A 22,863-nucleotide genomic window follows, 5' to 3' on the forward strand; every position below is an offset into this window, starting at 1 on the left:
TCTCCGTGAATTCCTCCGGTTTCCTTCGACTCACCGCGCGTTCAAATTCCAACACATTAGACCGCACTTGTCACTGTTTCCCGTCGTTTGGGAGAATGATTGATCGTTCCACGACCAAAGCCAATATATCGATTTATTATTCGGTGTATCTAACAAGCTTTTGGAGTATTAATATCTGTTTGATCATATTAGTAATCGTTATATATATTGGCGATTGGAAAGTTGAAATAGACGGAATGTAGATTCTGGCTGGGGATAGATAGATTGCGGATTTGTATGCATTTAGAAATTTTAAGGTGCAAGAATGTATACATGTGTATAGGCGAAAATAAATAGAAATAAGTAGAGATAAGAGCAGGATAATGTTATATTTCCAATGATAGTGGGATATTTCTATTAAGATTGCGTAAAAATGTATGAATTTGCATAATGGAAACACTTCTCTTGTTGATTTCAAAAATGGGCCACGCGTGTATTTCGTAACGATTAACGTGTTAGAAATGTCTCTTGAGAAACTCAGTCACATTATCGGAACCTAGGAATCTAACGAACAGATACTGAACATTTATATAAATTCCTATATGATTACGAATAAGGTAATCAAAATTTTCAGGTTCACCTGAATCAAGATTTGTTCCACCTACGAAATACTGTACGGGTGGTGCCTTACTCTGTGGACATTGTGCGCATTCTGCAAATTTTTGCGTCTTTAAATTCGCCATGAATGCACAGTGGATATTGCGATCAATTAATAACCTTCTCAGTTTGCAAGCGTGGAAAGTTCCACTACGCGATTTCATCGTTTCTAAACTTAATTTAAACGACGCGAAACACCACAGAATATACCCTTTACTCTCTGCCAGGTGACCATGGTACTCTGGAAAATTCGCAGAAAATCAGCCAACTAGTTACAGTCGAACTACCGCCACTGACGTTAACTATCCTCGCGATAATTCGAGTTTGCCATGGCAAACGAATTAAATTCGACTCTGGTGGGGGTAATAATGGGCCACGTGGGCCACAGTCTCGCGATTATTCCGAAATCCTTCTTTGTGAAACGGTAGATAAGGGTTAACGTATTTCGGCCTCTCGAGAAGCGCACGGTCCCTCTTCTCCTGTTCGTTTTTTCTTCTTTCACAATAATGCAGAATTCGTTGAAGGTTATGAGAGAGAAAGAGAGAGAGAGAGAGAGATAGGGAGAGAGAGAGAGAGAGTGAAGGGATTCAACAGGTCGCCGATCCCAAAGGTTCTCGACACCTCCTGTCATCCGGACCAGGGTCCCTTTTGTCTCCCAACGAAGAAGGAGCTCCGATTTCGATCTCGTGGCAGACCTACATCGCGCTATTCCTCGGTACATACTCTACCTACGTGCTCAAGTGGCCTACACGTGGAGACATAAAAGCTCGTAACCAGAACGATCTCCCCCTTCCGTTTATGCCGCTGATCCAGGGCCCACCAGAGTCTCGAATTAAATCGGAAGCGATTCGTAACGCTCGTTGAAAAGCGAGCCAGCTGATTTCGAGTTTTCTCCGGCTCCTCTACGCATCTGGTGGATTTCGTCGTGTTTTATTCATATTTTTTTAACTGAAAGGGTTTCGTTCGTAATGGACGTTCTTAACCGAATGTTGTCAGTGGAAGATCGTAATGGAAAGTTCTCAGTGAAAGTTGTCGATTGAAAGTATTTTTGTTAGATAGAGGATTAATTTCATTAATACGCTTAGCGCGATATCTTCGTAATTAGGGTAAATTGAGTGTTTTTACCGGAAATTGGGGAGTATAGAAGCGTTTAGAGTGTACGCAAATTGTAGATATTTGAAGCAAAGAACAAGTTATGATATATAGTAGGTGAGACCAATGTGTATTCAGATTCCATATGTTCGTGAAATTGTAACATTCACAGTCTAATTATAATTAATATTTAATGCAAATGCTAGCACACTAACGCTTCTTCTTCTACGATATTCCTCCTCTAGCAATTTACGTCTGTTGTATATCGGCTTCAAAGCAGAAGCGTAACATCTGTATAACAAACTTTGTATACTTCGTCATCGCTGAACAAACCTCTTGTCCAAGTTCCAAACTCTGTCAACCTCGAATGGAACTTCCCAAACTGGTCAAGTGCCAGTCTCAATTCCATCGTTCAACACACCAATCCAACGCGTCTCTCAATTTTGACGAATTCAAAATATAGAACGCTGTATTACGCATCGATGAATCACTTTCCACTTCACTCGTTGTACATTTTCCCGAGTAGCAAAAGGTGTGCACAAAAATCTCCTAAGTACATTGTGTCCCAACAGGTGTCCAAAAGCCTTGCCGTGGCCAGTTCTCGTGGCGGGATATCATTTTCAACAACAGAACGACCGAAGAAAGAATCGCGTTATCAGTTAATGAATCTTCTCCCCGTCGAAATGAGCGCTGGTCGGACCTCGGGTTTAGTCTCGTCCGAGAGAGTCTCTCTCTCTCTCTTTTCTCGTGGGCCCCGACAATAGAAGCGTCCGACGAATTTCGAAAAGAGGCAAAATAAAAAATGATCCTTCGGGGGCCGTGGCGGAGGAAGAGAAGGCGATCGAAGCGAAACAACGACAGAAGGAACGAAAGGAAGAGCTTTCTCTCTCTCTCTCTCTCTCTGGCCGCCTGCATGCCTTGCTCGCCGTCCGTCCGACTGTCTGTCTTCTCTTTTCATCCTTGCTGCCTTTTATCCGGCTGGAATGATTAATGGGTTCACGGAGGCATCGCTGTCCTCCACCCCACTGTGCCCTGAGACTAGCACCAGCAACAGCACACGCAGCTTTTCTGCTTTTCTTCGCGCCGGATTACCCCGTCCCTGCCCGCTTCGCTCCTCTAACACGATTCAACCGTTGCTGGTTGTTCGCTCACGCACCCCCGAAATAAATAGCGCGATAAATATGCCGATTTAACACGTTCATTTCGCTATTGAAACGCACGAAGGAGCATCCGTTCTATCCTCTTTTGGACCACATGACCCGATATAAATTTTATATTTCGATAGATGTTATTAAAGTACAGGTCAGTTTTCGAGTATTTGACTCTGGCGTTCGATAGACCTAAATCTTACTTTTCACTTACTTTCTCGTGTAGTTCACGCCTTTGAAGTATCTCGAAATCGTAAAGGAGGAGATCGCCGAAGGCATTCGGACGCGAAGAGCAAGCGAGGAGAATGATGAAGTTAACCACCCTACTGGGGTGGACGAATTGTTTAGGTTCAATCCAGGAAAAGATTTATAGCGTTTGAAGGAAATTAACGAGGCATAATAAAATAATCTTGCAGTTATTTTGGAAGTTGATGAACTCTCTGTAATTCACATCGCTGTAATTCTCAACCCTCCATATGTCTGAATCAAACTAGAGAAATAATGCAACTTCAGGGGCGAATAGTCATAATTTAATACGTATATCTTAAAGTATTTAGGTTGGAATGATGTATAGATCGATCAATAGTTGATGTTCACTTTATCGTTCTTTGCTTCGCGATTCAACTCGTCACGGTTCTTTCATAGAGGGAACTTTTTCCTCGGTTCTTTTTCTTTCTTCGACGGAGATAGCAAAGGATCTTTTCTCTAACTAATTATTAGAATTATTACGTAAACTCGCGCGCGTTTTCTAGGTTAACGTGAATGGTTAATGTATTCCTGACGGAAGAAATGGATACGCGGCGTATTCGAGGGAACGTCAAGGTTCATAGAAAAGACGGACGTCTGAAGAGGCAGAAGAAACCACGGTGTTCCTTTTTCCTTCGCCTCTCTACCGGCAAGCCGATTCACCGCGGCGACACGCGGTTTCTGTTCGAGTCGCTTTTACATGATAAATTATGCCCGATTTTTTCCGTATCAATCCCTAAGATACAACGCAAGAGGTAGTCTTTTGTTCCATCTTGTGTCTGTGTGTAGGTGGCGAAACTTGTGGAAGACGAAACATCGAAGAAGATGAAGAAAAGTCAAAGGGATTCTCGCCGGATCTCGCCTTCGATGTCACGCTCGTTCTCGTTTTAAATTTCATTCGAATCGTTCAAGTTATCTTAACCGAGGCAACTCGACATCGTTTTACCGCTGTGAACCTGTTACTTATTTCACTAGGAACATCCTTTCGAGTTTCCATTCTTCTTAGCGTTAACCTTCAATTAATCCCGTTAATAAATTTCTATTGGTTGGCCGAAATGAAATTTGACAGATAGCGAATGAAAAATATAAATGCACTGTATGGATTTTCTGATTTTCATGCTACTTGATGTATGTCGAGGGATACATTTTAATATGAAATATGCAGGAAATAGAAAAAGAAATAGGTGATACATCTACTGGCCTTTATAGAAGAATCAACAACGTAATTAACGCTATGACAGTTATTTAGGACAATAGTAAGAACATGTATTTAATCACAAATTCAAATAAGAAGTGGTCTTCCTCATCGTTTCACGTTTCGTTCATTAGAGGAGACGCATACAGAGATAGAAAACTTGCGAGATTAGAATTATTTTTGAATTAAATTTCAATTAGGCATAGGTTAAGTGTAATCGCCGAATTACCAAATCTGAAATTTCGTGTTTTAGTTTCGTCTACTCTGTCCGCGATACCAGCCAAGTTTCATCTTCGTCGCTAACTGCCACTCGAAACAACATCCAGCATTTGAATCTAACGAATTCAATGATTCTAGGTCGCTCGCTAAATTATTTAAATTCAAATTTCCGAGAATATTCTTGAACGATGAGTGACAAGCGTAGTTTCTCGACAGAAATTAATTTCTTTTCCTCTTCTTCTTCTTCTCACAGGTTGGTTCTGTTGCTTCGAGGTTAATCCTCAATCTCTAATCTTGTTACCGGCTCTTGATGAAGAAATAACGCGTGACAGTGCTTCCATTTGCCACACTCTCGAAGATTCTCAAGCGAGAAGAAAGGATAAGAGTAGATGTGTGTCAGCAAAGATTCCCAATTCCTGACGAAAAGGAGAAGGAGAAGGGAACACACTCTGGTGACGAGTTACGAGGCATGTCGCATTCGATTTCACGCGGTCAGTTTTCTGGTAATTGGCAGGATGGCGTCGTACAACGGACCGTGAATTTAATCGAATACGACGAAAGATTATTCTCAAACCGGATGGGACAATGGGACGATACAAAGAAAGAGTCAATCGACGCGATATACGATATACTCGATCGACCAATAATGGACAGTCCTTCTACGTACATCGATGTAAGATTAACTTACATAATGTATGAATATTATGATGGAAGGTTTACGATTGAAACGATGAGTCATAGCCGAAGAATTTTCACCAAGTGTTAGAATTCGACAATCGACGCCACTTTTAACCTACACTTCTCGTGTCATCAATAAAGTAAATTTCGTGATTGATAGACTGTACATGTTCAGGCTTTTGAAGGCAATTTAAAAATACAAGAATTAATTCTTCGTAATGTTCAAAAATATGTGCAATGAAAAATGTATAAAATATCCATATTCTATTGACCAACGAAAACGCTGGTAGTGTTTCATTGATAGAAAGGGGACGCAGTAGCTAACGGGGTTTAATTATTTATACCATTATAACAAACTATTACTAATGCATTCGTATAAATAATCTAATTATCGAGCCTTTGTGCTTATAAATACATAATGATAATAAATTATGTATAAATGTAATATTGCACTGTGGTATCTATCAGATAATAGATCGCAAATGTTTATACAAATTTAGACTTTGAGAAATATCACTGCAGAGATAGAATCTAAGCGGAGATTTCTTCTATCATGGAAGATACTATAAACAGTATTTCACGTCGCATGTTTCATGTACCTTTTTTCCTATTAGCCGCATTCTCTACATTTATGCGCCTTTCAATTTTCCATCTAACCAAGAAAAATGCCGATGGCGTTTCATTGATACAAAGAAGACGCAGTAACCAGTTGCGTCTTTGCGAATGAAGAAAACTCAATTCGCCAGGAAGACGTTAATCTGGCAAGGACTTCGGCTATGAATCAATCAGCTCTGGCAGAAGGTAATTCAAAAACTCGACGGCTAGTATCTTCGAGGCAAAAGCCGGACGAAGAATAGCGAAATTGACTCGTTAGTCTGCGGCGTGGACGAGGGCGCGCGCGCGTGCGCTCCAACTCGCTCGCTCGCGCGTCAAGCCGAGGCGTACATACAATACACACCGCGAGGAATTCGTGAGACTGTCAACCCACGCGAGACGCGCGGCAACGGGAAACGATGACGCTGGCTGATCTCAAAGGCATCCATCGATCGCGAGGCAGTCAACGGTTCGCGCAGTCCGACCGACTTTATGAGTTATAAGTCGGCCATCTTGCGAGAGCCATCGCATATTCACGTGCGCGCATATGCGATGCACTGGCAATATGTAAGTGCCACATTCTGTTCTGGTGCATACGTACAGTCTAATCTAAAAACTAGTCTGCCCGCCGGTCGTCACTTCCCTCGTTGCTAATAATTTTCAGCGGCCGAGGAAACTGCAGCGGCTGCTACGGTTTCTTTCGCCAACATTTCCATTCTTTGATCATTCGCTATCGGAGCGTTCGACTTGACAAAGTTAAATACAATTAGAACGGATGGAACACGAACCACGTACCAGAGTGACTGTTTTACTCGTTGTTCTTTTCAAACGGAGGGAACATCTCCCGAACAATTGAAGCAATAAATTGTATTCAGCGTTTTATTAAGAATAGAACATCTCGTTCTTCGGCGCAAGAAATATCCTGCCTATGCATATACGGGAATTTAATATAAAAACTACTATAAAGGGCAATTTAAAAGATCGTAAGTCGATACCACGAGAGCCATTAAATTATCTAAAATGCTCTAAATTATATAGTAAGTATAATTGCCACTTCTCCATTCAACCGGTTGATACGACTATAAATAATGAAAAGAAAAGACGTCTCTTGCATAACTGCACCGAGTTGCTAAGATAAGATCTATTTAAAATTCGAATTATTTAGATCAGGTTCAAAGTTGTCGGAATAAGAAGAAGAACCATTGAGAAGGAAAAATTGCCAATTAGAGTGAGATGGAGTCATTTCGAATTAGAAGCGCTATTTAGATTATGCCCAAAGTTGTGAGCCAAAGCAGAAGAACTGCGCCAACTTCGATTATGGGACAACGAAATTGTACAAACAAATTTTACAAGGTCTCCTATTTGGCGTAAAATTGTACGAGACAAGTTTACAGTCTACAATTGCCAATTTGACAATTCGTTGATATCATCAATTTCTAAATAATAGCGCAGGAGATCGGTTTAATAACAAAAGCAGTCGATTCTTTCTCGATCGATCAGAGTGGTTTCGCGGTAACCTCGTTTCACTTAAGAATCTATCGGAGAGAATAACCAGTCGTATAATCGATAAGCCCGGTTACGATAACAGAAACAATGAATCTCCATAGTTGAATTAATCTGACCAAGCTAATTTCACGTTAACGCCGAGATTTTCTTTTTCTCTGACGGCCGATAAAACGACGTTAAAAGAGCCGAGGTCGTGAATACCGTGCGTTTGAATAAAATTGATTTTCCGCCAAGTACGATCACGAATGCCAGCCAGTTACAGTTGTCAATTGTTCGTAGCCCAACCCCGAATTCGATGCCAACCAATCGTCCAACGTGCGACAGTTGCCTCGACTAACGATTTCGTCGAACACCGAGAGCGCCTTTAATTTCTCTTCAGCGAAGAGTGCGAAGTCCTGCCGCGAATAATAACGATTCGTGGAACCTGACGCGACCACCATCGATGCTCTTCCAAACCGATGGTATTTCGTGGGATCCTTGAAAATCGAGGATCCAACCGTTTTATCCTTTCCCTCTCTCTCTCTCTCTCTCTTTTTCTTTCTCTCTTCAGCTTCGAGCACCGCCCACGCGTTAATAGCCTCTAGCTGAAGCATGTACGGCGAACGACAAGTTCTAGTTTGTTCTCGCAAGACGGTCGTTAACAACTGTTAACCTGCTTACTTCTAATTGCTCGCTAGGTGAGTCTTGGATAGAAATAAATGTACATGGCCGGAGAGACGTTTGCAAATAACGAGCTTGGCCTGTGATGGAGTTGCAGTTGTAATTCGATTAGGACATTCGTTAGATCGCGGATGTTTATACGTTTATGGGAAATTCAGAATGGTACACCGATAATAGATAAATTGAAATGCGTATGATATACTGTACTAATATAATTCGAATGGTATGCGAAAGATTTGATTCGGAGATTTGTTAACAGATTGTAGATATTTATAGGCTTGCGAGAAATTCAAATACTACACTGATATTGGAGAAATTGATATGGACACGTATCTCATATCTATAACAGATGCATAGAGAACCTTTTTTTTTCTTTTTTAGAAAACTGTACATTGTAAGTTACAAGAGCAAGATCAGCAGGAGGAAGACTTACCGTGAGGCTGATGACCAGTCGGAGGGTTCAGAAAGGTCGGCGGTAGCTGTCTGCTCACTGACTTGGCCAATTCTCCTCCCGCCAGCCCGTAGATCGCCAACAACTCCTGCATAGTCGATTCAGCGTACTCCCTCATTCCTTCGAAGGGTTTCCTCTCCTCGCACTCGGTTTCACCGTCACCGTCCTGCCCTCGATCATCCTCGAACGGAGTATCGTCCAATCGTCCCGATTCGGTATCCAAAACGCCGCTTCCACTTTTCTCCGACGATTCTGAGTTCGGACTCCTGGCCTGTGGGCGATCGATACATGCCATGTGAATGAAATGACGCGAATGAATTCTTATGCAAGTTATTTTGCGCATGTTAACCGACGTGCGATTCCACCAAGCACGCTAGACACCATTAAAAGTTGTCATAACGTTTGACGTTGCATCGAAATTTTCCCGTTGCACGCCGATAAGCGTTGTAAAAGTAAACACGAAATATTCCGCTGCGCGCGTATTATATAAACGGTTAATAATACAGCTAAAGAAATGGCACTTAAACAGAAATTTATCTCACGCTCTGAATATTACATGTAATTAGTTTCTAACCCTTAATTAGTACCGTTGATAATAACACATATAACAGGTTGTGCTTTAATGTAAGGTTACTTAATCTCAGGTTGTTTAAATTTATATTTTGTTTCTCTTGTTCTTCGTTTTATTTTCTCCCCTTCCTCGGGCAAGGAATTCGAACATTATTAATTGAATAGAAAATATTCCTAGACTGGTATGGATGCTTGTTTAATTATGAGAAATTTTCAGATCTGCAAATATTCAAAATCGGATATTCGTTTATACGTGTTTAACGAGTGAAACAAATCCTTTATTTAGGTTCCATTTCTTTAGCTATGATTGCAAAAATATGAATTTGAATAAACATCCGCAGTCTCGATATGCTTCATGAAAAGCACAGCAGTCACATTGATCAATTCCGTAAATTAAAAAATAGAATAACGTTAGAAACGCTGTTTTCTAAATTTACCATTATTTAGTCATCTTCATGTACGAACTCGTGAAAATCATTTGTTTCTTGATAATTCACTGTTAATCGTGTACTTAATTAATGAAAAGTAGAGTCAAGTCAATTTCGCTTTTAAGCCTGCTGCGTTCTTCGTATCATTTTCGCCTCAGCTAACGTTTTCCCGTTACCAAAATGTGTCTTAAGCGTAGAGTAGATACGAAAGACCTGTCATCGATACGCATAAAATATGAATAGCCAAATTTTGAAGAACAGCGTATGTATTAAACAAGAAACACCATACACGAAGATACTCACCTCGGTACCAGGGGAGTAAAGTTTCTGAGATCTGAGCTGTTCCAGGATGAACTTATGCCTAAGTGAATCCCCACTGTCATCGTCAGCCTCGGAAGATGGTGGCCTGGTGGCAACGGACAGATCCATGGGGCTGACCTCGTTGTTGTTCAGCCTTTGCTTCGATCTATCCTCCGCTGGCAACAGCATCGTCTTCCTCTCGTATTCCAATATCTCACTGGAACTCTCCTCCAACGCTTCCAACTCATCGTCCTCCTTTTCAGACTCATCGGACACTTCCACCATCCGGCTGCTTATCGGCTTGAAGTTCTTGCGCTTGTTACGCGGCTTTTGGATGCTCGTGATCTGCAGCTGGGCCTGGCCCTCGTACTGGGAGTCGCTGTCCTGATCGGCGGTCCCCCGCCGGGTCGTTGCGTAGTTGTACACCGAGTCGGAAAGCATCTCCGCTGATGAGAAAGGAACCGGAGCATCAGACACCGAGGCAGGTGCAGACTCCGGGTCCTTCGACCCGGGAAAAGCGAGGAATCTTAGCTCACACTCGACTCTCCGCTGATGGGAAAGTAACCGGAGTATCAGACACTGATACAGGGGTGAATATTGGGTCCACGGACCCGGAAAAGCGAGGAATCTTAGCTCACAATCGATCTTTCGTTTCTTTAATTCTTTTTAATCACCCTTGTTCGGCAAATTATTACAGTTTCTATTTGTCATAAATTACTTTTTGATTTTGGTCCAGTGAAAGATCGAATATCTTTATGATCAGAGAGATTTACTTCTGAACCAGTGAAAATTGCAATTTTTCGTGATAAAGAGATCCGCTCTTTGTCCAGTAGAAGATCCGATTTTCGTAATCCGAGAGACACACGATTGGGGGAATCGATTTGCTTTAGGGCGAATGCAGACCCCGTTGCCACGATCGGTCGAGGCTCATCGAACAGGATGCAGTTGAAAGGACCAAAAGTTATTTACAAATCGCGAACCGAGCGATCTCTAACTGGACACAGGTGTGCTGCAGCGCGACGAATCTAACTGTTACTCGATATATATTTCGTTTTCTTCGATTCTTCCTAATCGGCCTTATTAATCGAATTCTCGATGCTTTATTCGACTTCTCTCTTTAATCCAGTAGAAGATTGAATATTTTTCCGATCGAACAGATACAAAGGATGGAATTCAAAGGACCAATTCGTTAATTACGAATGTTACTTGCGAATCTCGAATCGAGCGATGTTTAACTGGAGGACGCGAAGTATGTTGCAGCGCAACGCGAAGGCCGTTCTGCCCGCTTGTCGCGAATGAATTTTTAACATTAATTAGAATTCAACCGGTCCGTACGAACGTTAATTGAACGTTCTTGGAATCGTTGAAGGAGCCGAGCGCGGCTATTACGATTCGATCAAACGGGACGGCGCATGACGCAATTGCAAGGCTGGCTATGTTTCCTCGCTAAAGTATCGTAACGAGGGGTTGCTGTGCGGTGATACATTAGCAAAAGGGAGTGTCTTACTGGGGCCATACGGGCTGGTTACGGCGGACATCTCGAATCTCCTCAATCGGCCGGCTCTTCAATGCATTCTGTAACAGAAAAACACGACCAAACGTCATTTTCATTTGTATTTTACACCTGGACGGTTTAAACGGACTAATTTTTTTCTTGCCTTAAATTGAACTGAATTTGACAATGCACAATAGAATTCTGTTAGATCGCATAGTTTTCATCACGATGGTGTTTCGTCATTTGATATTTAGACGATGGAAGCAAACGAACGCTTTAACGTGTACGTGTATGATATATGTATATAGTTAATTGGAATTGAAGCAATGTAATTGTATTTCTGTCTTACTAATATTATCAAGAACACTTGCGTGTTAGGTAATTGCGGAAGCGAAGAATCTGATAGCAAGTATTTTCACTGATTTCGCGATTCTAGTGGTTAAGGAAATTACATGTTTATTTTATGTAGCTTTTATTTTTGTTGATATGCTGCATTGCTACATCAATCATTGTTGTTTCTTAAATTACTTATCCTCGCTCTCATGTCTTACAAATACAATCCAATAATCCGACGTCACATTATAGGAGTTTTGTCGCAGTTCATTTCTGAGAAATGATATGTTTCAAGGAAATCTATTTGCATTATCAGTAATTAACAAAAACAAATTTGCCTGCAGCAATCTATGAGAAATTCGATCGAATACGAATCCATCGAGAAACAGAATACGAATCACGCAAAATGTTAAACGTGGCTCAAACTGCAGAGGGTTGATATCTTCAGCTTCTACCGCGAGTCGACGTTTCCCCTAAATTTGGTTAATAAACCACCAATGAGAATAAGGAACGGTGGTTCCCTGCACAGCTGACACAATCGTCGGAACGTGGAAAGAATTCCCCGACACGTCTCGGTTATCTATTTCTGTGTCAGTGCGAAAGTGGGTTAAAGCAAGTTCAGCGAAACCCCTGTGTGTTGCCCGGGCCTGTTACAGGCTGCCGAGTGCCGAACCAAGAACCCGTCCACGTTCGCACCACTGGAACGAGACGCGAGAACAAGGCGAAAACAAAGGCACGTCGCCGTAACAAAAGCTACGCTGATATACGAGCGCTGCTCGGTCAGCCGAGTAGACGGGCCTGCGATAACATGAAACGAGGGACAATTCGTTTCTACGTTGGCGAAACCGCGTCCATTTTCGTAGCGTCTCGATGCTCCTTTCGAATTAGCCGTCGATCACTCGGAACCGCCAATTCGTGGAACTTGAGCAATTGGAACTGGATAGTTCACGAGTCGAGCGTAATTTCACCCTCAAACGTTCTTTCCGCTAAATTTTTATTTTCATTGAAAGAGTCCATCGAAGGAAGATATCATCGAGCATTTAACTTACGAAGGGTTGGATTAATATAGCAGACGCATCGACAGGTAGAAACGGTGAATTTTTACGCATTTACGGGAAACTTGGAGATACGCAAATACACGAAATGCACGAAGTTATATTCACAAAAATACGAACGACCCAGTTTATCTATGAAGGGTGAAATATTCGTAATTAACGATCACGTACAAATTTCACAAGGAGCCGAAACGTGGTCTATTAACGTGGTAGATAATTCTGTGATCTGCGATGCAATGGAGGTAGTGTGATATATACATATTTTCAATTCACTATCTCGATCTCAATTATTACATAGAATTGTTAATGTGGAAGCAATTAAAAGCCAACAAACTTGTTTGCAGGAATTGAATTAGCTGTGGCAGTCGTTCTTCTCGTTTCATCATTCGTTAATCATTTATTTCAGGCTGTTGATTACCAGTTAGCTCTCTCAATCGATTTGGATGACTCCGCCGGAGGCATCCATGGCTCGCTGCCTAATTCGGCCTGAAAATCGTTAGTTCCGTTTTTGCCTGGTTCATTATCGGTTATTTATTTCCGCACTAAAACTGCCCCATTAAAGATCCCCGACGAATATGGCAACGCGACCGTTCAGCTGCGCCACAAGAAACCATTTTCCCCCGACGTGGTCGCTCCGAAATTCCATCTTGCCCTCCGCGACAAGAACATCTTCCATTCTACCGTAGACTTACGGGACGAGACACGAGCTGTCATTCTTGATCTACTTGTTCACTGACAAACTCAACCCTGATGCTGGATCCACGTTACTATTCGCGAACGGTACGCAAGCAGTTCACGAACTATATTTGTTGGCGTCGTGGTGGCTTCTGGCACTTTTGCCACCAGCGTACAGCAAGTAAATTCGTCAACGATTCTCGCCGATATTTCCCTCTACCTACCGTTTCTTACTCCTACAATACTTCATATAATTTTAATAATTTATGCATATAAGATGAGACCTCGTTCTAATAAACTGTTCAATTTGAATGACCTTTCATTCGCGCCAGATTCAGGTATTTGCGGTCTGCTTTAAACGGCACTGGCGATTCTCCTTTCTCGACTTTCTTACGCATCGTCGTCCAATTAACCCCTCGACAACGAAACTGGTTTCGTGATTAAGGAAAGGGTATCTTATCTCCGTTTCTTCGACATAAATGACGCGATGCTTGAAATGTTTGAACGTCATTGATTATTTCAAGAAATGAACTAAACAAACACCGCGTCGATATCGGGTCAAATAAAAATTATCTTCGTCCGCACATTCTAAACAGTCGGAATCCAACGAACTCTACAGGACATTCGGATTAGCCGAAAAACCAGTACACGTGGAAGGTGGTATTGTATTCTCGTTGACTGAGCAAAAAGAATCCCATCTAAGGTGAATTTCCCTAGTGGGCACGGCGGAAGTTGAACGCGATTGGAGCGTGCGTACTAGGCGGGCCACGTGAGTCTGTTCGAAGCGTGGATACAAGAGGCATTCTCAACGGGGATGTAACACGAGTGGACGATATGTCCGAGCGAGAGACCAGGCTCTTTTTTTGCTGACTATACACAGAAGGGATAATTAACATCTGTTACAGTACGTATAGCGAGCGGGCCGCCCCGTTTCACCCCCACCATCGCCAACGGGGCGGACCTTGAATACATTATCACCCTGTTTGCACATGTACGTACGTAGAACCGGGCCGTCGAATCGGAGTGCAGTGCGATCGACCCTGAACAATGGGATCCGAGTGTCTTTGTCGTCGCTGCGCAAGGTACATCTTTTCTCTTCTCCGTGAAATCCTTCCATTTTTCTACCCTTGCGCGCCGTTAACACGTTAACGATGGTAAAATGGTTCAAAGAAGGTACACGGTACCGAAAAATGTTTCACATGATATTGTCGAAGAAGGTGTTGGCAAATGCGATATAATATTTACTTGTAGCGTATAGCAACTAGGCTAAGGATGGCATAAGAGCAAAGGAAGGATGAGCGAAGTGCGTGGCTAGGAAAATAATAAAAATAGAAAAGTCGCGTTTGTAAATCGGATAAATTATTATTATTGTAAACGATATTGTGCAATAAAATGTTTGGCAACGATGAAATGTCCTGGTGTTCTTTTTTCTTTTTCAATCTACCGCGGTTCCCAACACAAGATACGGAAAATTCGCGTGGCAGTCAACGTGTTAAAGAAACGTTGGAATTAAAATTAACTAAGCCCAAGTCTGACGTGATTCATAAATCTTTATGTTTCAATCTTGTTTGAATAAGCAAAAGCGATAGCAGAGAAATTAGCAAAACAAAAACAAGGAATAGCTAGATCGCTGTTAATTAGTAAAAGGAACTCAAAACATTAAGAAAAGGATTTCAAAATTCCTTTTCGATAATCTATAGACATGGAAGGAATTTCGCCTGAGAACTCATTGTCTGCTGCGTCTGTTCTTTCGAGGAAAGAGAAATTCCTGGTTCGTTGGCCTAGATTCTTGGGGTGCCGGTCTCGAACCCATCGAGAATAAAAGTCGGAAAGTGTCCACGCCGGGAAACCTTGAAATTCTTCGGACTATTATTCGCGTACGGTTGCAAAAAGCCACGACCGAGCTCCTAATGATTCAATTTGAATGGAAGACGCACGCGCGCGTGCACTGGGGGGTGATTAGGAAAAAAAAAGTCGAGCAAACGATTCGCGCGTTACGCCTCGACGATGATGAATTCAGGCTGGTTACCGCGAATGGAAGAGCCGGTTAGGGCTGGCTCGCGATGCTCGATGGATATTGAGACATTTTCCTAGGACTTGCTCCTTCCTTTTCTTTCGCCGAGGTAAAACTTGAAACCTAGAATCCTTAATGAACGTTGTCACACTTGAGGAAACAACTCGGGAATGGTGTTTCTTCGGGATTCTGGTTTTTATTCGCTGTCATTTACGAGATAAACTTTATTACTTAAGTTAGAATTTTCTATCAATTAACTTGTCTTTTTGCCGATAGCAGATATAGTTGGAATTTTTCAATTATTTCAAGAAGATCGAAAAGAAGAAAAATTACGTTGATCAATTCCATCTGTCAAAGTACAGAGAAATTTTCCATCGAATTCTGAAAAATTACTCTTTCGTTATCCTAAGCTCTACGTATTGGGATAGATATAGATAAACAGCGACGATTACAAAAATCGTTCTTTCGAGAACTCTGAAACTTACGATCATTCGTGGTATCTTTCCATGACAAATAAAAAATTCATCATTCATTCATCAATTCATCAAACATCGAGCACTAATTAGATCGCTGAAGGCACAAAAGAAATTTCATCTTTCGATCTCTTTCTCCTGGATTTCTGTTTTTATTGACCAAACTGTCGATTTAAGGAACGGTTGCCTAATTTTCTAGAAACATTAAGAGGTGTTCGAAAACTTCGTACGATTCTTTGGAGGTGTGGAATTTAGGTTTGGATACAAACCATCCAATTTACCTACGGAAGACTAATTACGTACTTGGTTAATGAAATTGAGAAATCCACAAAAAGTGGACTTAATCAGTTATCTCTAGAGATATTCATATCTGTCTGAAGATTGTAATATTCGTAATAAATTACTGGGAGCGTAACCGTCGTTGCCAGTTTCCCAGTAAATCATCTCGTCGAGCGAGCAGATCACCGCCACTACCCTTGGAATCTGTACAAGAAACCGCGTCTAACAGACTCAACAGACCAGAGACTCCATATATCGTAGCGAAGAAAAATTGAGTAGAAACAGGCCACTGGGCGTTCTGATCCCGAGGGAATTCGATCGAAGGTCAACGTTCGCGTGCAACAAGATCGTTCAAGGTGCGTTCAAGCTAAAGCCAACGAACGCCATAGCTTTTCCTGCGCTTTGCTTAAATTCAGTAGCGACGAATCGTTCAAAAGCCAAATGCGATTAACACCGCATTTGGCAATTTTTTTTAATTTTACCCTCGAAACTGTCGATCGATGCTTATCGATTTTTTCTACCTTTTGTTGCACAGGAAATACCATAATCAATAATATACCGTAACTGGAATATTTTTGGAACATGCGATACGCAACTATCTAGCGAGGGGCGTCGACTACTTTTCCCTTCGATCGTTAAACGAAAAAATGACAGCAGCCAAAAAACAACGATAGCTGTGAATGTCCTGTCTGGAATCAACTGTAATGTATCTATTTACAATATACTTTTTGCCGAGAATTTTGTATGGTAGAAAAAGCGATTGAAAATCGCTGGTCTAAAAGGCACTGTAGCAGAAAGGAACGATCACGAATTCTGGCAACGCGTGTACGAGGCAAGCCAGAAGAGACAGTAGCAGAGTCGTGAGAGTGGTGGCTACACTCGACATAGCTCGACGCTGATGCCGATACCAGAAGCAGGAAAACAAAAAAGCAGGCGACGTAACGCGTTCGTTCGTCAAACACTTGAATGTAATGTTGCCAGGCCTGGGGGCTGGACGGGCCTCGTGGCTTTTCAAGTGTCTGCTGGAATACCGGTAGATTATTCAAATTCGCCAGCGACTTAAAGCCTTAAAATAAGCGTTGCTTATCTCTCCGACGTATTTCCTCGAGTGGGTCTCGATCGTTCGGGAAAACGACGTTTGCCTCTGGTCCGCGTGTAATTGTTTTCCTGAGACGTTACTTTTTTTTGACATTGCTTTCGAGTATCAGTATGCTTGGCGTAAAATTGCACTTTCAAACTTGGTCGTCGTGAACTCGACTTTCCGATTACTATTCGTTCGCTGTGGATCGTACACTTGCTGTTATAGAGTGGATATTTGTACGAATTTACACTTTTATGAAAATAATTGAAAGAAAGAGACGTTGATAGAGATTTGATTCGTTTATTTAACATCGTAAGGAATCCTGTATTTTGTATATTTATGTCGCTCCACATCATGCGACTCAGATCCGCGACGAACTCATTAATCATATTTAATCGTTATAAGATATGACTTTTTGCAGTTTTTTTACTACAGGTCTTTAGACATTAATTATTCTCTTGTTTACCAAGATGATTATTCAGACATAAAAATTCGAGGATTGCAGGTTTAAGAAGATCTCGTTGCGCTTCGATACTCGTACCTTAGAAACGACGAAGAAATCGTGCTGAACCTCTGTGTTCCGGCCCTACAAGATGAAAGCATCTGGCCCACTTGCCTATCTGTTTCAAACTGAACAGTTTTTAAAGTCACTGTACCGGCGAATAGCAGTTCAAAGCTAACCATATCGCTAAACTGCTGACATCAATCATCTCTGCATTACCTCAACCAGTTCAAACGGTATTCGAAGCAGTCGGAACCGTGTCTCGGACAGGGACGCGCGTGGTGAAACAACGGAAGGCACGTAGAAGCGGCCAGCAAGTGCAACAATCGTTTTCTAACTATTCTCTCGACTTCGCGGAGACGATTCACGTGCGCGCACGGTTAGGTGGATCGCGAAGACGGCGAGAGAACACCAACCATGCTTCTTCTCTTGCGAGAAACTCGGGGAAGAGAAACGAGACGACGAGCTACCGGGCTAGAAAGAGGGCGAGTGTGTTCATAAGATATGGTGTGAAACACGAGGAGGCCGAGATTAAAGAATGAAAAACATAGAATTCTGAGAACTGGTTGAAGTCATAATATTCGTAATTTCAAGCTGCGCCTTGTGGCGACCGTCTTCTGCGTCGTTGAAATTAATGTGAGCGGAAATAAAATTCCTCTCCGTCTCGCCCCGTGGTCCCTTCCACGCGCGCGCGAGCTGCCTAACGGCTTGTTCCCTCCTCTTCTTCTCGCTTTTCTCTGCCGTATAGCCGAGCGACAGAGAGGAAGAAAGGGAGAGAGAAGGAAAGAAAGAGAGAGAGAGAGGGTATACGACAAGTGGAGGAACGTTTAAACGGTTCGAGCGGCGTGCAAATAAATTCGCAGCGCCGCCGCCGCCGCCGCCGCCGCACCGGGAGAGAGAACGATGTTTGCCTCCAATATTTGGATTTCGACGATGTCAAAAGAATTACTGACATCGAGCCGCGCCGTGGGAGGGAGAGATTCACTTCGTTTACTCGTTCCTGTCGCGACCTAATTAATAATCACGTGAGAAATACGGGAAATATAGAGGAAGTTACGTTGATAAAATATAAGAGCCACTTGCGTATCGAACGCTAGAGCGATACGTACAGGAATGTTCTAATATTTTGAAAACCCTATACGACTATCGAATAGCAACAGGGGAAATACAAAGGAAATCTTTCAGGAAACTATGAATGATACTTGTGAATCGAATACTGCGACTTGAAATCGAAAACTGAGACTTTACAATTGGTAGGATAGAGGATGAAATATTTAGGAAATAGAAAATATATAACGAGTAGAAAAAATGAAAGAAATGTTTATTCGTTTTTCTATACTTATAACTAGGTCATTAGGTTATTACAGTGATGACGTTAAGAAACAGGAAAAATAGAGAAGGAATTTTATTTCTTAAGAAATCGTAATTATTACTTGTGAATTAAACAGCATCAGAAACCCAGACTCTACGATTACGTGTGGAATAAAAAAATGAAATATTCAACGAACAAGGAAGATGAAAAATGGAGAACACGAGACATTTGACATACTTAATAACAGCATAAGAAGCAGGAAAAATACGGAAGTAATGCCTTTTAAGATACTGTAATCGCCATCTGTGAATCTTGGACTAATAGTCCAAGGATACCATAATTCTAAAGAATCGAAGATAAGACACGGTGGCTTGCTCAACAAATTCGCTCAACACCTCGCTCAAATAAAATTGTTATCTGTGAATACTCATTCTTTCTATGAATAAAATTAAGAAGGTGAAACTTCTGTACGTTTTCTAAATTTCCTAATACTTGGAACTCTATTCTCTATGAACCTGTAGTGGAGCAAGTAGTTAGTTTGTATATGTAACTCGAATACATTAATTCTCCCACTACTCGCGACTGTTCGTTCGTAAAATAAGAGTTCACATTCGGACAAGTAGAAAGAGTCAACAGATGTTCGCCTATCCGGACATTTATAAAGAAAAATAATCCTCGAATAAATCGAGTTTATTTCGTTCGAGTAAACATATACACTGCATTACGAATGCATTAAGAAAAAAAACCGTTGTCCTAACTGTAAGGAATCGCGACTGTAAAATTAGTTGTGGAACGGAAAGCGAAACGAATCGAGCGAATGGAAACGGTAATGAGGATGGAAATTGAAAGAAATCTTAGAAAACTGGATGGAACTACGTACATGCCATTATAACATAACTCGTGCGTCGGTAATCTCTATGCAAATGATCGTGGTTCGAACAAAACCCGTCGGGAGCTAGCGAAACGCGATGGCAAAGAGAAGAAGACTAGATGGGGGCAGGAAACAAGGGCAAACGCTTCGAAGAGGACGTGTCTCGTTTACGGGGATTAGGATAAAGCTACGAAGGCCCTTCCTCTTCTACTACTCGGTTCCTTATGTTCGTCCTTTTCTATCTCAGCTTCAGCTGGCTTTTTATCTGGCCAGCTTTTACATCCTTCTCTTTATTTCTTTCTCGCTTTCACGCTGTTCTCGTTCAGCATTCTCTTCTGCTGCTCTCTCTGTGTTCCACGTAAAACGCCTCGAATGCCGGCGGCGCGCCGTTAAAAATAGAGCACGCAACGACTTACTAATCTGGTTAGGGCTACTTAGCGTAACTCCAACTATTTAGACCTGGATACGGTTACGGTAGTTAGGCCGCCTCTATCGGCTCTAAGTAGAACCCAACGAGGACCAGAGGGGATCACCTTCTATCCTCCTACTCTTTCTTCTTCCTTCTATTTCTTTTTTCCCTTCGCTCTTCTTCGTTTCACGAAACACGCTAAAACGTCTTAATGGCTTCGCTGCTCGCGCGGAAAAACGCGACTTCGAGATCTCTCTCTCTCTCTCTCTCTCTCTCTCTTTTTCTCTGACCTCTGTATACTGGAACTGGGGTTATTCGAGCCAACCCGAGATTCAACCTCTTAAGACACGTTAAAATTCAATCTGCGACTTTGCATGCTTGTTTTACATCTCGCGGCACCATTAGTCTTAAAATTTGATCTTCATCAACTTCGCACGCGGTGATTAAACTTGTCGTAGCTATATCATGAGACATCATTGGTATTTTAATGTAACTGTATGTAACTGGTATTTTAATGTAATGTAATGTAATTTCAAGTTCAGCAATTGTTTGCTTCAGCGGCCGGGCATTACGCAAGAGCTAACACGGTGATAGAATAATTTCCAGGAATAAAGTGACGTATCCACGCCACTGAATTATCATAATTACAACTGAGAATATTAAAACGTTAAAGAAACTTTCGTGCTTTTCGCGATTATATCCGCGTAGCTATTGGATGTAAGTACACGATGTATTTCTCTGTTTATCATGCCACCAACAACGAACGAATGCAACAGCCTGTTTGAAAATGTAGATCGCTTAAAAATTGTTCGTAAATCGATTTAGCGAATTACAAGGCAAATTAGCTTGATTACTATACTCTTATAGAAATAATTTTAGTGTATATATATATATTTGTGTGTATATCTGATTTGTTCGTTCACGGAAGAAATGTAGATGTTTCGATTTAACGAGCCTGGTGTAAAAAGACGTGAAAATTGACCGGTTTCACGACTTCAACACAGAGGCCCGCCTTTTTTCGGGTTTCAATTATTCGCGTTTAATGGAGGCGTTGTTATCGTGACCGACGATTCGATTTCTGCATGGACGATGCACGTCGCGGGCCTTCAAGGCTAATTAACGAGTGAGCGCCGGGTAATTAATCGATGGATGGACCGGGGGACGTGCGGACAGGGAAGGCTTGGCCGTTTCTACCTCCCACGAGAGTCGTTTCATGATCCTCCAGGTGTACAAACTTTCGATGTTCTTCGAGCAAGAATCCCTACGTACACGAATCTAAACGAAACAAATAACTCATTATCCTCTGTTCTTTAAACAAAAGAAGGAAGATAAGAAGCTGTTTATGGTGAATGGAAAATTTGATACGCTGTGGAACCCAAGGAACTTCTGCACCAAATATAAACGCGAGAAGCATGAAAGGAACATTGGTAAATGAATTTTTTCTATAATATAATCCTTAGTAATAGAAGAAAAATGGGAGAAAATTGACAAGTTGTTAATGAAAAATTTAATCCGGTGGGCCAATTTTGGCAGCTGCGCTGTCAAACACAGAATGAAACTAAATTCATGAATTTCCGTAGATGGGACGAATCATTAATTCTCTTCTGATCTACAATTAAACGCTGGATAATAAAAAGAAGATGCGTGGGGTGATCAGATTGCGTGCGAATAATAAAAATATCGAACGTGAAACTAAGATTCGCAGATATCTGCATTTGAGTTTCCTCTCTGCTCTAAACAAAGGCAGCAGACTGGAAGAAATCTAATGAACGGAAAATTCAAAGAATAGATCAATTTATATACGATGACACGTATATGAAACATAGATACATTAAAAATGAGATCATAATCCATAAATGCTCGTACACAGAACGAATAACTAATTTCCCCTGCCTTCTGCGCGAAACAAAGGAACGAAAAGGAAACTGTTGAATGGAAAATTCGATGCGTGGATGAACGCTGACGGACCATGCGAAATATGCTCACACGTGCTGGCGCAGCCGTCGCGACCCCTGTGATCTGTCCGAAAACGAGATTTCGAAAATCCGTTATTTAAATAAGGAGGGTCCCGAGGGTACGGAGTATAGAGGAACCAGCGACACATCGAAAAAGGAAGAAAGGGAAAGAGGATGAAATTGAACACACACACACACAAGCGCACACACAAAGAAAGAAAAAAAGGCAAGAAGACGAAACGGGGGATGGAGAAAGCGGGTTGAATGATTTTATAAAATTAATAGTAAAGGGTAGCTCTGCATTTGCTATTATGCGCATATGCAAATAGGACGGAAGGGGTGGCGGGGTTCTGGATGAATTCGTGGATCGAATCCACGGAAAGGGTATAGGAAGAAGGGAGAGAGTATGATGAGAAGAAGAAGGGGGAAGAGAAAAGAGGCAGTCGGTGAAGAGAAGGGACGAGCGTGCAGCCTGCAAGGCATTAAAACTTCCGAGATTTATAGTGGCACGGACTGGTCTGGCCTCGCTCGATTCGGGGTAGCTTCCACTAAAAAGGGGGGGGCCATATTGCTGGTAACGAGCAAAGAAGGGGCGGACTATCGGGGATGCGTAATATTTCGTTCCAAGGATTTTAATGCGCAAGTACGGGGCGACTTGTATAATCCGGACTCCTGGCAACTGTAGG

General features: G+C 41.9%; 1 protein-coding gene across 5 annotated transcripts in view; it reads right to left on the reverse strand.

Moving 5' to 3' along the window:
- The window catches only part of LOC126922891 (uncharacterized), a 163,902-nt gene that overhangs the window by 61,923 nt on the left and 79,116 nt on the right, over positions 1 to 22,863 (reverse strand). For 3 of the 5 annotated variants that reach the window (XM_050735820.1, XM_050735821.1, XM_050735817.1), the window contains exons 2-4: positions 11,231 to 11,298; positions 9,727 to 10,272; positions 8,408 to 8,696 (exon numbers count right to left, since the gene is read on the reverse strand). In XM_050735820.1, the coding sequence (XP_050591777.1) occupies positions 8,408 to 8,696; positions 9,727 to 10,272; positions 11,231 to 11,239 (844 nt within the window). In that variant the 5' untranslated portion in view covers positions 11,240 to 11,298. The remainder of the gene's footprint in view (positions 1 to 8,407; positions 8,697 to 9,726; positions 10,273 to 11,230; positions 11,299 to 22,863) is intronic. The other 2 variants (XM_050735819.1, XM_050735818.1) reach the window with 1 other exon arrangement.

The sequence above is a fragment of the Bombus affinis genome, chromosome 13 (assembly GCF_024516045.1).
Source record: "Bombus affinis isolate iyBomAffi1 chromosome 13, iyBomAffi1.2, whole genome shotgun sequence".
Taxonomy (NCBI): Eukaryota; Metazoa; Arthropoda; class Insecta; order Hymenoptera; family Apidae; genus Bombus; species Bombus affinis.